The sequence below is a fragment of the Echinococcus granulosus genome, assembly GCF_000524195.1.
Source record: "Echinococcus granulosus chromosome Unknown EG_S00050, whole genome shotgun sequence".
Taxonomy (NCBI): domain Eukaryota; kingdom Metazoa; phylum Platyhelminthes; class Cestoda; order Cyclophyllidea; family Taeniidae; genus Echinococcus; species Echinococcus granulosus.
Window position 1 is genome coordinate 555,300 of NW_020170430.1, and position 15,567 is coordinate 570,866.

Genomic DNA, 15,567 nt, shown 5'->3' on the forward strand with positions numbered 1-15,567 from the left:
TGTGTCTTCTTTCGTCTTCAGGGAGTCCCGGGACGCTACACTAGGGCTTCATTTTATGCAGTGCCTGAATCAAGGGTTAAAGATTACTTAAACTATTATACTTGGATTACTATAGCTGTGCATTCCTGTAATACGAATGCCTCAGAGTAAATGAGACGTTGTCAGCATAGCCTGTGGTTCATGCTGCAGCGATTCGATAAGACCTGCAGAAACTAGCGTGTTTACACTGTTACACGAGTGGCTAAGGTAAATCTATAGGGAGCATATGTAGTATATGTAAGTTATCGTCATTTTTTATTTGTTATCTTGTTTTTTCCTTGTGCTGTTTTTGGGTACTTTTTAAATGTTGCCAGTAACTTGACCAACTTTGAGCTCATAAAAGCCAAATAAACTCACTTTGGTCAAAAATAATTTTTGACTGGTACTTACACGACAGTTTAGTTCTCTGCCCTAAAGTCACAAACAAATGTGGTATTTTATCTGCTACAAATAATTTTTTAAATTACTATTTCTATTTTTCTTTTGTTACCATATTTTTGTTTTGCTATGCTATTTAGTTGGCTTTGCGGGATCTCATCATACGTCAATTCTGCCTAGTGTCATTTCGCGGACGTAATGAGTGAGGATGTTGCTTCTGTTTTAGCGGAAGTCGGTGACTTCCAAAAAGATAAACTTAAACATGTTGATCCAACTGTCAAAAATGTCTTGCCTACCGCTGATGGTAAAGGGCGTTCCCTTTGATTCTTTGTAGATGTTAAGCACGAAAAGAATGAGACCCAGCTTATGCATGATATTGAGCAGGGTACTCATTTAAAGAAGGTTACAACAGTTGAGAAAAATCCTTTGCCAACGAAGGAGGGTAAGTTGGGGCAATGTATTTGCTAACATTGTCTTTATAACTCCTCCTCCACTTCTTGCAGCTTTTTGATAATTCTGACATGACTCATCTGTCATGTACCAGTCTTTTGCTGTGCTTTTTCTTATTATTTGACACGATTGTTGTTTGTCGTCTCTTCACTTACGTTATTATTTGTCCCCCTTGACAATTGACTACTTCTTCACTTCAGATATTGAAAGGGAGAAGAAAGAACAAAAGTGAATTTTGCGAATTTCGATAAGACTTTAATTAAACTTCCTTTCGATAATGTAACGATTTTATTAATCACAAATTTTTGTCACTTTTTGTGTTTTGATTTGTTTGAACAAAAAGTTGCTAAATTGCGCCTCGGTAGTGTTGATCTATTTCATTGGGACGTTCTGAGGCTATTGATTATCTCGCTAGCTCTTTCGTGTGTATTGTGCTCCTTTCCTTCTGTTACTAGCGTGTTCTCCTACCACACGTTTTTGTTGGCGATTCTTAGTCTTGTAGACCTCGGAGTGGTATCGAAGATCCCTTGTGTTTTCGTACCGCGCTTTACCCACTTCTTGCCGTTGTGGTCTCACTGCATGTCGGTTGCCGATGTGCATTGTTCGGTACTCTACTTCTTGGTTTTGCAGTGCTGAACTTATCCTTATGCATCTAGGGGATCTCTGCATCTATTTTGACGGTTTTGGTTATTACTTGTGACACCTGGGCAGGTGAGGTTGTTGATTCGTTCCCCTTTTATGACTTGGAATGGTTTCTTGTGTGGTTTTGTTGGTGTGAATAACTAAGCCAAAGTAAAGATATCGGTGTCATGCTGTTCTATTACTAAAGCCACCAGTGATTCTGAGCCGATTGCCTTCGGGGTGCGAGGCTCCGACGGGTCACGAGAGTTCTCATGGTACGAGCCCGGTTCGTGCCACAACACGAGTCAACGCAAATGACAAAAGTCAGTTAGGTGTGTTTGGAAGTCTACAAAGATTGCCAGGTTGGGTCACGATCGTACCGCACTAGGTGTTTTTCCGTCTGGTGACGTTTGCACCACTCATAGTATGCGCGGTGGCGCAGGTGTTTTCCGGAATTTGTATTTCTTATCGGTTGTTAGTTTTATTGTGTTGGCTCACTGTTGACAGCCCTTAGCGCTGATCTGAGATCTACCTCATAAGACGACAGCGGGAACCATTGTAGTTGATCAAAATGGGCTTTGTTCTGTCGATCATGTCTTGCACTTTCAGGGCTTGTATGACTTCTATCTGCCTTTAATGGGCTTAAGTTTTATTTCCCCGGAATTATCAGCCGCATTGTGGTACGGCGGTTCGACTCCGATAGGAAGATGCGTTTTTAAACCTAGGAATTAGCGTTTGTTGCCACTTGTGAATACTTTGGCTTACGAAATTCTCCAAGTCGTTTGGGGGGTGTTTTGTTACGGTGTGGATTTCCCAATAAATGTATTGAAAACCATGTAATCAACACTTCGCGGAATTAGCCATCTGTTGTATGTTGTAAACGGGATACTATTTAGCCATCTTGCTCAAGTTTTTGGACGATGTAGGGGCGATGGTACTTATGAATGCTGCTGAGTCCTGGTCAGCTGTGAGAGGCTCGACCGCGGTGGATTTCGGTTATGTACGACATCTCAAATAACTGCGCCCCTCGATTTATTTTGCAAATGGGTTGAGCATAGTAAACTACAAGTAATAGTGAGGCGTTTGGTTTAGCAAAAGAGGGACTAGATTACGCACCAAAGCTAACGTCTGTTAGTGCTGTTATCTAGGCTGTTGCGCTGATTACTTTCTTCCATATCACATATCACACCAGTTGTGAAGTAGTTATTATTGAAAAATACATACCTTCTAGCTCGCTTTCACGTGAGATCGAGTGGAACAATTAGGCAAAACCTTGATATAAGTATCTCGAGCTGGGAATTGCTACGTAGTAGGGAATTCACGTTAACGCTAATTACTGGTGGGACTAATTACTGTGTGCGTACAGTCGGAGCCGACAGCGTATGACAATCGACGCATTTTGGGAGCAATCGGAGGTTGGTACTTAAATTACGCAAATACGCTACCATGGAAGTTCAGTAGTTAGCCTGGCTTTAACCATGGGGACTGCACATTCGCGTAACTTTCTTTTGCCTTCACAACAAATCATTCAGTTTTTATGCCTAATTTGCATTCATCTACATAACCTTAGTAATGCAAAATGCGAACCAATGTTGACTATTGGAATTAATCTATTCACTGCATTATCATCAAAGTTGGCGTTTACGCCTCTTTGTTATTACTCAACTTATGTAGGGAATCCTTAGTGGAATCGGTGTAACAGGTTTAGCATTTCTCTCTCCCATCTCTGCTTTTATGCCATTGGAACGAGCAGATGGATTAGAGGATGCCATTTTGATTTGGTAATCGTTGTAAGTGTGCATGGGAGATCAAGATGATAGGTGGTCAGAGGTCGTTCCCTCCTCAAGGGTCAATGCCGTCCACTTAGTCACGGAAGTGGTGTATGATGACCGCTTCTCACTCAAATAAACACGTATTTAACGGATCCCCGGACTTGAATGTGGTTTCGGCCACCTGAGGTTCAGAAATCACATTGTAGTGTCTTACACCATCGAACTCAACACTGCTTTGCGTGCGCGAAGGCCATCTTGTCCTAGTTCCAAATTCACACCAATATGCATGCAACTGAAGCTACTACAGTTTGCTACAAGTTGGTCTAACCGCTTTACTATTCACGCCAGCTAATTAAAGTGAGTATCGGCACCTGCATTTCCTATTGTCAACTTCAGGAATGTTTGCACTTTTAGATCATCGCGACATTTACCAAATGAGTGAGTTTTTAAGCGCACTTGTATCGGCAGAAGAACATGCCATCACCCCTCGTCCCTTTGTGAACTTTCCTCTAATGCACGAAACTCATCGTTCATCTCTAAAAGTAGTATGACCTCATATTTTTAATGAGTCTCTTTAGGTTTTGCGCAAAAGGGGTAATTTGTGGTTAGCTGAATCTACTTGACGGAGTGAAAACGCATACTGTTTGACGCCGTTCAAAAGCAAGAGCTGGCAGTGGAAACTGTACATTCTGTCTTCCATTGGAAGGCATGGGTAGCAAGCAAGGTGTGCCCTCTTCAGTTGTTGACAGGGCTGTGAGAGCTCACGCTCATCTGATAACACTGCGTCGTGAGTGCAACCCGTGGAACGGTTGAAGCAGCACGATCGCTTAGGAGGATAGTCAGTCTTCAATGAATCAATGCCTTTACAGTTTTTCATCCTAAAGCACGACCAAAGAAGAGTACTTACTGGTCTACCATTGTAAACTGGGTATTCTTCTCAATGTTTACACACTGTCAGGTATTTGAATATATGATATTTCTTATTTAATCCGATTTTTGAACCTGCTGGGTGGTTTTCAACCATTACTACGAGAGTTTCAGAACTGGTTGTCATCACGCTAAAGGGATTATGTTCCTTGGGTAAAGAATGGCAAGATAGCAGTATGCCCCACGAAGTTCTTACTTCTTCTACAGGTCATGGGCCTCTCCGGGATCACTAACCCCAAAAGTCAACGGTCTTGAACGGAGTTGGACGTGTGCATACACGATTATGCCTCCCAAGGTGGTGGTAAAAGTGCATACCCAAATGGCTCTTGTTGTCATGACAATAATGTCACGTGAAAACAGCTTTTTGCCACAGGAGATTGACAATTAATTTTGTTTGACGTCTAGTAACGTTTTGGACCAAGTAGAGTTTGCTGAAGTGTGCTTCGAGGTTGGTGAGATAGTTAACAGGCCTAGAATGCCACTTGGGGCGCGTTTCATTGCAAACGTGAGAGTGAGGAGATTGATAACAAAGCTGGAGAGTTAATGTTTTTAACAGAGTATGGGTTAGTTAACAAATGATCTGTCTACAGGTTGACTGCTGAATATTGGCCATCTTCTGAAAGTACTCCCGAGGGAGTACTCTGGCGTCTAGAGACTACCATGAAGACAAAAGGCGTGCAGGTAGGCTGAGGGACTATTGGCATGGGCCACAGGTAGCCCCACTTATAGAAAGCACAATGGTGGAGACACAAAGCGGTCCCCTCACCAGAACCATGAGTTAAAAAACCAACGTATTACAATACTATGTACTCATAAACAATGTGCGTTTATACTGGGAAATAATGGGACCGAAAGTTTGACCTTGTCAGCTAACTCCCATTAACTAGCTTTTTTAAACTGATAATAGTCTTTGCATGATGGCAATTGGGAATATTTCGGTGGTTTTAGAGTTGTCACCTTTAACTATTGCGATTGAAACGGCAACAGGTTAGAAGAATGAGGAAAGAAAAATGGTGAGATTTTACAGCGTGTTCCAATAAATGCCTTTTCAATTTTTCCCTCTTTATTAAACTTATTTTCTTCCCCAATTTTCAAACACCAAGAGTTTTATACAGATTATGTCTAAACCAATGTACCAATTTTCCTTCATTTTGAATATAGAATTCCTCCTGCTCGACTAAAGCAAGTTTATCTGCCACGAACATTAGCTGTTCGGCTCCAGGACACTCTTCAAAGCATTCTCCTCAACGTCTCAGAATATTCTGGTCCAAATTTACCATATGATTTGCTCACGAAATGTGCTCATCAACCGAATCACGGTAAAATTAATCCATTACATCACAAACTAGTTATTTCTTCTGCTCTCTGATATAGTCTATCGGCTCTACTCTGCAACCTGAATAAATTATGCACGCATCGCTTTGCTAGCTCGGCATCGCAGCATTTAGCGAAGGATCTTTCATCAAGCCACCTCGTGTTCAAACAACTTTTCAGTTCTGGCAGTGGTTAGGGGGTTCCCTCTTTTCTAGTGTTTTAAGCTGCTAATGATTGCTCCCGCAGCACCTTCCAGTCTAGCGTTTAACCGTTGTTCATCAGAGCCACATCGAAAACGGAAAGTTTGCTGGCGCTGGCCATTTGTTAATTGCGTGTAAAACAATTCCACGTAATACTGCTTCTACATAATTATATTGCTTAAAGTTAAAAAAATCAGAATTACACTCTGATTGTGTGTGCATATGTTCTGTTCCCATCAACGGTAAGTTCAACTAATGCATGGTCAGATACGTGGTTTTCAACAATTCAATTGGGTCATGAGGGTATAACAGTTGTTTGTGAGATGGTTTTCCATGCCTCAGGCACACCTGACCAAAAGACCATTTTTCTTCGCTTAAAATAAGTGAAATTGTAATCCGAAAACTTCCTCATCCCATACTCCACCTAGAAATGCCTACATTTTAGTTGTTGCTATCAGAAGAAAGCACACAATAGCGGATTGTATCGGCGAGTAAATGGGAGAGGTTGTGCATATATGGGGGCGGACAGGCTGCGAGACTTGCATGCTAGTTTAGCCGAGTTGACACTGTTTATCCTGTCACATCGATTCAACCAGTTGACAACAGGTTGACGACGCGAGCAAATCACATTCCCGTTTGAGAGGCACTTGCACCACCTTCCCCTCGCCCGCAATTCCGTGCCCGCCTTGTGGAGGGGACTGGCTTTCGTCATAAAATTAAGACTCATTTTCCTCAGATTCTCCGTTTCACTCTGCAAACAGTCGCATATAACTAAAAATAAGTTGATAACGTCTTTGTGAAATGTGTGACTTGTCTTTTGTCGAAAAAAAACACTCAATCTCAACCAAGAGACGGCTGTTCGAATATGTCCAAGTAAGTCAAATTGTCTCGCAACCCTAAATTCCCTCCACTGTTTTAGAAACTAGCACTAGTCGGCCCATAGATTGCAAATAGCCACTTGCAACACGAAACGGGGCATACACAATTGTCTCGTACTATAAATACAAGGTCCCCTTGACTCCAACCGACCGCTAACCCGGTGGCACTACCTCAGCTGTAGTTGAATTAAGGGCATCATTTGTCATTGCAGAAAGATCATACATCATGGGTTGGCTTAAAGCAATCCACCAAAGACGTCACAAACCCTTTGTTGTCGGTGGACTGGCTTCTGGTTTGTGGGACAACCGCGTGTCCTCTCTGTGAGTCACTGGGCCAGTGAGTCACGGGGTAAACAAAGCACCTCCACCAAACAGCGAACTGTTACGCACTCCTCCGCCAAGCGCTTAGATGCGTTTTGGTTTACAAAACTTGACGACTGTGGATTACTCCAAAAAGGTGATCCACTGCGTCTTTGAACCGCACACGTATCAAAGTACACTGTGTGTAGCGATGCGAAACGGACTTGACAATCTTACACAAAAAACACCCAACCCCACAAAGTCGGTCCCTGTGCCTACACCACGGCTAAAAGGTAGATTTCCTACTCAATCGAAACGTTTTGAATAGTTCCTTTGGCATTCGAGGCACAAGGCTGACTCAATTGAAGGGCATTAAATGCCACTAATCTGGTTTATTCTTTATGGTTCTCAACAGTCTTGTGCATGCAAATGTCTGTAAGTAGCTACAATACCAGCAGCTAGTTATTGCCTACATCACTGTACATTCGACTTGAAACAGTAGAAGTGTGGGTGCTGGGAAAAAACTTACACGCCTGTCATTTATGATGCGTCTACTTATAAACAATTTGGTGGTCTCGTGTCTCCCACCGTGTAGCAACTGACCTAATCGCCTGCCCAGGAGTACCCCTGAGTTGGGTACGCTAGAACCAACCGTTCATGCCATTCCAATTATGGAATTTGTGGACTCCTTCGTACATTCATCCCCATTATTGCAAATAACAAATTCTGGCGTAAAGTATGTAGGCTCAGCATTCACGCGGGAGTATCAGTTTCATTAAACCGATGCCTCATTTCTAAACATTTCACCAGCGAATCATTTGGCAAACAATCGCAGATCTATTTTTTGGCCAAGGTAGGCTAGTCTTGCGACGTACGTTAACGTAGATAGTGTTTATAACGCAAGGCTCCACTTGCCACCCTCTCAACAAAAGGCATATAAATAAACCGTTTTTGAAGCCTATCTATAAAGCTGCTATTCACATCAAAGTAGATTGCATGAGATGCTAGTGGGATAGCTTACATCACACTTTTAATCATAAAGCATATTCCTTACTAGAAAGTGTGGACCTCCCCCTCGGCTTTTCTGTCAAACGGGCAGCCTCTCAAGTAAAATACTGAAATATGAATAAAATGCGGCTGAATCGTAGGCCATGGCATCGCGAATTTTTGCCATCGGAGTACAACAGAATGTTGATTCTCTTGGGTAATCCGCCTTTTCAGATAAATTTCGGGAAAAAAAACATAAACCTGAATCTGTCCGTTTCGTGGAAAAGACTAATTGCCAAACGATTACGCTTTCATAAACAAGTGAATCCGCATGGAAATCTATGTAGAACACATCAAATTTAGAACAGGCTGTACGCTTACATGAGCAGTCACTTCTTTCGCGCAGTGAAGTTGAGCCTGAACAGCGACGTTAAAGATAATGAGAGATAAGCGATTTCTTACTTAATCTGCTCAGTTTTAATAGGCCGTTCTTTTCAAAGCAGGTTTTTGGTTTATCACGCCGTGTATATTAATGGTCGATTTGCATAAAGGCCCCGGACCGTCGCAAATAGGGTCTGACGCTCCAACGACTTACTTCAATTTGTCAAGGGACTGAGCGCCGATTTACAGCTATTTATAGAGTAAAAATGGAAAGGTACGCCGTCCCAACGTGTCACAGAATTGCACTAGTTGTTTGCATTTAGAGTACTGTATGGATTAAAAAAATAAGTTCGCCGTGGATAGATAAAACCTTGACTGAAAGTTTGGCGGGGGAAAATGACATTAGTTGAGAGCTGGAGTCGTTCCCTGGGTGGGAATGTGGCCCACCATTCTAAAGAAACAAATGCTCAAGCAAAGCAGCTAAAAAGTTTCAATATATATCCTCCTAAAAATCCTGAATATCTAAACGCGTCTTTTCAATTGGAAGAATGCTGGAAACTGTTCAATGGTAGTAAGACTACTTTATGAGTCACACAAATCGTTGCTTTTCTACTTTTACTGATACATAGTAAGTACACTAAATTGTTTGCAAGAGGAATGGAGATTTAGCAAAACTTTATATTTTAAACTGCGTGTTATTTATTTTCACTCGCGTTCGCAAAAGTATTTCCTTTGCATAGTATAAACGAACATCATGATATGGCTATTGTCTGGGTAAATCAATTCGCCGCTTCATGCTTAGTGTAAATGTGAGCCTGGCCCACCTGTGGAAATGAAATCAGTCCTGAAACACAAAGGCGATACAATGCGCACCATCGCACGTGAAACCTGAGCTAAATTTTTGCATAGTAATGCAGCTGGAATCTAAATTGACGCACACATTTCATGCTTGGCATTTATCTCGCTTTTGCTACCACATGTCATTCGAATTAAAATGCAAATGGGATGGAGTCGTAACCAAGCGATATTGATAGGGGGGTCAAAGAACATATATAGTGAGTTTACTAACCTTGGTTGCCAATGTTAGTAGTAGCACTGGCACTTGATGAGTATGAAAACATGTTTGCCGCTTGCACATTGACACCCCAAAGGGCTAAGTTTGAAGCTAACATTCGGTGTCCATTTTAAAGAAATGCGCAGTTTGCTTTTGTCTCACTGTGAGTTTTGCGGAATCACTTGTAAAGTACCAAGCATCAAAACATCCTCATCTTATTATTTTGCGTCCCGAGATTTCCCTGAAGACGAAGTAAGACATAAAACTCGGGTAGAATATGTTCAGTACAGTACATACAGTACGTACAATAGGTCCGGGGGTCTACTGACATGGTCTGGAGGCCAGGTCACCCAGCGCAGGTACTATGGTGGAGCCTCTGAGTGGCCCGCTAATAAAACCGACAGTTGAGCAACTAATTAACGTATTACAGCTGCACTACGTGAAGAGTTAAATCCAGACCCTTACATAGCATTCCAAATCAGGATTTTGCGATGCGAGTTTCTTCTTGCTATTTGAAACATGTGAAAACTCAAATCGTACCGTAGGCACTGTAAATGAACAGGAATTCCAAGTAAATTTTTTTTATAAAGTATGACAGTAATATAACTACTCTTTAGGGGGATTTCCAACATCGAAATCAAAGATGCCAAATATCTAGTCCACTTATTGCACATGACATTTCCTTACTTTCAATATATTTGAAAATGGCATCTCGTTCACTAATTTTCTGGTATATATTTTACCTTATCATTATATCATACTGTTCATACTACTATTAGTAGGTTTGTATGTTGTCAAAGCAACGTGAAACTGATTCGACTGAACTCAGGCTGAAACACAATCACTTCTTTTTGAATCTTCCGAGGATGAAGGAAAAAACGAATCCCTACTACACCTAAAATGAGCGAAAAAGGCATTTTGGAAGTCTAAAACTAAGGTCTTCTGTCAATATCCCGAACAGTATTTGCATGGAGGTTTTAATGCCTCCCATGCGAGCTCCCCTTTTTTACTCCTTACTCGTGACAGAAAAATACTAGGTCCAGTCTTTTGGCCCACCACCTGCCAAGAAAAGTTAAGCTAGAATTTCTTGTTCAAATTTATTTTAATAATAGCGACTAGCCTAATACAGTAGGAAAGGACAGAACTTAAACCGATAATTATTTCCAGTCAATGAAGAACTAGCAAATTCTGCTAACGAATGCCCGTGGAGTGAACGAAACGTATTTGGCCGTCAGTGTAATAAATTGCCAAATTTCTGCCTACTTTTATCCCAGTCTACCATCTGCAACTTCTATTTCACTAATTTCATATCCCAAAGTGCGTTCATTACAGATAATTAGTGCCTACGAAAAGCTACTTCCAACGACAGCAGTCAAGTTGCTTTGACTCTAAAAAAAAGCAAATGTAACTGACTGCAGTGCAGATGTGAGTAATGTGGGGGTGGGGAGAGCACTCCGACCCCATTTCTATGAGGCAGGACCCGCAAGCACATTGTTTCGCCATTGTCACATCATCATTACGTAAACTGGTTGATTAATTGTTGGGAAATTTCCCTTACTCAAGTTCTACACCATGGAAAGGCAGTATTCATTGCCTACAGAACACCATTGTTCACTGAATACTTTACACAAACCTGACTTAACTTTAATCCACTTTCGCATCGACATCACAAATGCGTTAACATGTCAAATTTAGCCTACTGCTTCTGAAATTTTACTGCTTATGATCTGATTATATCATAATCTGAAATAACTGCCGTTCATGAGCCATCGGGTCAGCCTGAAGTTGGTTTTGTACATGTGTTCGAATGGTAAATAAGGCAGCCTCGTATTGATTCACCTCTGACGCCCTTGTGGTTTCGACGGTCACCGGCGGTAGGGCGGTCGCGTGTCGGCTGTGCGTTGGCGGCGCTTGGACGTGCATGCATGCGCACTACGCGTGCAACTCCCTCCCACCAGCTTCCCCATCCACGTAGCTGTCTTGGGATGCGTTTCATTGTTTATCACTCCCAAATGTCCACATCTCCTGCCTTCGCGAGGGGACTTTTCAGCAATCATTTCACCGTTCCGACAAACGGCATGTTTCAAAAGCACGCTTGGACGACTAGTTGCAATTGCCTCCTTTTTTCCAATAGTGGAATATCCGGTTGTAAGAAAGTACTCTAATTCCAATACCTAATTTAGCATAGCCATAGATACGGCAACTTGCCTCGCATTAATAGGGTTGCGGTGGCTTTCTAGTGATACGCTTCCGGATGCTTAGACAAAACGTTTTGTGGCTGGACAGAAGTTCATCTTGAGGGCAAGCACATACTCAAGCCCGCATACACAAAATATGAGAAGCGTGAGCACTTACGGAACATTTTGGGGATTCTCCATATTCCAAGAGTCTATTTAAAAGGCGAATTCATGAAATCCACAGATCAGCCATTTATAGAGAATCCTGGTGGGATTTTCCAAGCAGCCCATTACAAGTCTGTTGCTGCTTTCGACACCTTTGACTTACTTGGATGAAACGTATCTGACAAATCCACGTTGAGCACCGCTTGTTTTCTTTTATTCCCATATGTAGTTATATAAAGTGGAGGAGTTTTGACGCATGTACCAGTACGTTCAAGAAGTCGCCATTTGACCAGTGATCTAACCCACCGAAAACATCTACCAGTTACTAGATTTGACGTAAAACGTGAAAGACTCTCGCAAAAGAAGTTACTTATTGCGGAAGCACTTCACTCAAAAACTTCTTAGTCATAAAATGACCCGATTTAAGACTGAGTAATGAAAATGGGGTAGCCAATGACCATCATGAAAGGCTATTATCAAATAGGTTAGAGGTTTATCCACAGCTGACATAATGAAATTGCCACAGTAAGTATAGCATGAGCTAGGTGCAAATGGGTTAATCCAGCTTAATGGATTCCAACTCACTTCCCCTTAAATGAAATCGGGTGTCAAACCAGTTTACGTAACACACACGACCTAGTCAAGAGCTATTTCACCTGACAAGGTAGAATCCCTTCATAGGTTTTAATAGTAAAAAGCGCAACGCTCATGACAAACTCGAAACCTGTTTCATAATCCAATTTAACATCAAACAAGACGAAATTGAAGGATAAGTACCAAAAGACCGAATGAAGAGTCTAAAAAAGTGCAAGTGGCAAGTCTGGGTAAAGTAAAATTAAAAAGTAGCTATAAGAATTCACTAAATTTGCGTTAGGTGGCTGACGAATGCAAGCGAACGTGGGATTTTAAAATTATTGATTAAAATATGAAGTCTAGGGCACTAATTCACTAAAGAGGATTTGTTACGACTATGAGAAACCGTATAATTGGGGGATATTCGAACAACAAAATCAAGCCAAAGAGTCTTGTAAATATATTATTGCAACTAAATAATGAAACGACAAAGATGATTTTAGAGAAACATAGAAGTAGGTGAATAAATATATCTGGATGCCTCACAGGCAAAACGCAGATTTGCGAAACGCGAGAGAATCCTGACGATACAAACCGGGAAGCAACTGGGAAGCCAGTCGGAGAAGAACGGCAGGATGGAATGCACACAAGCTGCAGAAATTCAAGTCACGTGATTAGGTGTCGAGAATCGGCAGGAAATACAAAACCATCTATAAAACTTTGCAGCGCTTCTTCTTTGATTTTTTGGAGGTCTCCAACGCCGCTCGAGTCGCCATTTCAAAGACCTCGCGGACATTCTCTTTCGTTTTAGCTGAAAGAAAGTTATACAAATATTCGCCACGTACCAGAGCACTCGACGTAGCCATAGGCACCGATTTGATTGGCTTTGGCCTTGCCTTGTTCAGTAGTAACCGGGGACTGTTTAACTTTTGCGAGCTCCATTCGAGTTTTCTCATCATTCCGAAGATCCTTTTTATTGCCAACAAGTATTATTGGCACATTGGGACAAAAGTGTTTGACCTGGGACAGTCAATTCACGATAACTATACGCCCACCTCTGCCGTCCACTTCTCGGATATATTCTCCAAACTATCGGGACTATCAATCGAGAAACACATCAAAATAACGTCGGTTTCAGGATACGACAGAGGCCTAAGCCGATCATAATCCTCCTGCCCGGCAGTATCCCATAGTGCAAGTTCAACCTCAAATAAGTGCAGAAACAGGAACTTACTCTTGTATTCTCCATTTCGATATCGGCAACGTAATTTTCAAACACAGTAGGAACGTATACTTCCGGAAACTGGTCCTTACTGAAAACGATTAAAAGACAGGTTTTGCCACATGTTCCATCACCGACAATCACCAACTTTTTCCTTATTGCACTCGTCGCCATCGGGAAGTAAAGACCTGAAGGGACCGGGATTACAGGTCGATACACTAAAGTGGCTGGTATAAACAACCTAAAATTCATTTCATTAGACTCCGAAATTCAGTGTAAAAACACAAAACAATACTTGTCCAACAAAAAGCAAGAGGCTAACTAACGTGTAACTTTAGCTTCTAAGAAAAAAGGCAAAAGTATGAGTGGATATAACGCTTATTTAAATTATACAAACTCATAGCAAATTATTTTTGCAAATTGGTTCACAGTTATAGAACCTGCATTTAAATTTCCAAAAACGTTATATCAAAATGATTTATAAAGGTATTGGCAGGAATCAAAGATTGGGAGGTACAGCGAAAATATTCACACGCACTAGTTACAGGATTTTACTTACAAAGAATAGAGGCAGAAGCTTTCCTCTCTGTTTATTTTGTAATACGATAGTGGTTTATCCCTCGGTTCTGGTGAGGCGCCACTTTTGTACTTTGAATTAGCCCCCTTGTACCTCGCTGGGTGGGCTGGCCTTTTGGGCCATGCCAATAGCCCAGATACCTTCTCCGTGCTAGATATATATATTCTGCCCGAGTATTGTGTCTTATTTTGTCTTAAGGGAGTCTCGGGACGCTACAATTTATTACCTTAGATATGGGAGTCGGTCTGTAGCTGGAAACTGGTATAAAATTCTCAGCATACGCCTTGTTTCAGACCAAGATGCTGCCCCCATTTTGCAAAGGGACCGTATTAAGGTAGTAAAGATACAATTTTTGTAGTTTAAATTGCAATAGCTAAATCAATCTTTGTCTCAGAGTAATTAGACTTAAGAAACTAGGTAGGTAAATGATCTTGATCAAACTAGGGGTTTAGCAAATTAAGTGTTATAAATTTTTGTTCTAAAACATTTTTGTGTAAAAAGCGCAAGTTGCTTTTGCATATGAAAATTCATGGTGGCTTGGTTCCTCATATATTTTCCGCGCAGCAAATAAAAAAGTCAAGCTGCAGCCAAAAGCTTTTTAGTTTTTTTTACTTAGGTAACTGCATTTTATGGGAGTTGGTATGGTGTCTAGCCTTTGTACTCTACTTGGTTTTAATTTGTTAAAACGAATAGGCCAATCAGCTACATTTTGTGCCTTATTTGAGCTGTCGTGTTTTTATGGCTTCCGACGCAATAAGGAAGAAGCTTGTTATCGTTGGAGATGGAGCTTGTGGGAAGACGTGTTTGCTGATAGTATTTAGCAAAGATCAATTTCCCGAAGTGTATGTGCCGACTGTCTTCGAAAATTATGTCGCTGATATCGAGATGGACAATACAAGAGTTGAACTGGCCCTCTGGGATACAGCGGGTCAAGAGGATTACGATCGTTTGAGGCCTCTGTCTTATCCGGAGACTGATGTTATCCTGATGTGCTTTTCGATAGATAGTCCTGATAGTTTGGAAAATATATCTGAGAAGTGGACAGCAGAAGTAGGTTTGTTATGGTGGAAAACCGTTTCAGGTCAAGCACTTTTGTCCCAATGTACCGATAATTCTTGTCGGTAATAAGAAAGATCTACGCAATGATGAAAGAGCACTTGCGGAACTGTCTAAATTCAGACAGTCTCCTGTAACAACAGAGCAGGGGAAAGCAAAGGCCGCTCAAATTGGAGCCTATGGTTACGTGGAGTGCTCCGGTAGGTGGTCTGCTTCCCAGTTACCTTTTTAGCTAAAACTAAGGAGAACGTCCGCGAGGTCTTTGAAATGGCTACTCGGGCGGCGTTGGAAACATCCAAGAAGTCGAGGAAGAAGCGATGTAAAGTTCTGTAGACCTATATTTTCTAATAATTCCCTAATCATGCAAAGCAACACTCAGTTTTATATGCTACTGGCGATCTTCTTCATCCCGTCTTGCATACAAATTGCTTTGTGTTTTTGTATTAATTGGATCTAATCGTTCCGCAATCAATATCAATTTTTGCTTGCAAAAATC

The 15,567-nt window shown here is 41.5% G+C and overlaps 3 protein-coding genes across 3 annotated transcripts; 2 read left to right on the top strand and 1 right to left on the bottom strand. All coding sequences in view use genetic code 11, as the record gives it.

The window, feature by feature from the left end:
- Positions 1-615: 615 nt before the first annotated feature.
- On the top strand, positions 616-1,806 carry EGR_06098 (hypothetical protein; the record flags this gene model as incomplete). Its single annotated transcript, XM_024495347.1, has 3 exons — positions 616-721; positions 752-859; positions 1,697-1,806. 3 exons carry the CDS (start codon positions 616-618, stop codon positions 1,804-1,806), a joined length of 324 nt encoding a protein of 107 aa, XP_024350302.1.
- An 11,120-nt stretch (positions 1,807-12,926) lies between these two features.
- EGR_06099 (Transforming protein RhoA) lies at positions 12,927-13,612 on the bottom strand (the record flags this gene model as incomplete). Its single annotated transcript, XM_024495348.1, has 4 exons — positions 12,927-13,027; positions 13,062-13,236; positions 13,272-13,421; positions 13,451-13,612. 4 exons carry the CDS (start codon positions 13,610-13,612, stop codon positions 12,927-12,929), a joined length of 588 nt encoding a protein of 195 aa, XP_024350303.1.
- Positions 13,613-14,753: 1,141 nt separating this feature from the next.
- On the top strand, positions 14,754-15,404 carry EGR_06100 (Transforming protein RhoA; the record flags this gene model as incomplete). Its single annotated transcript, XM_024495349.1, has 3 exons — positions 14,754-15,065; positions 15,097-15,271; positions 15,304-15,404. 3 exons carry the CDS (start codon positions 14,754-14,756, stop codon positions 15,402-15,404), a joined length of 588 nt encoding a protein of 195 aa, XP_024350304.1.
- Between the last annotated feature and the right edge of the window lie 163 nt (positions 15,405-15,567).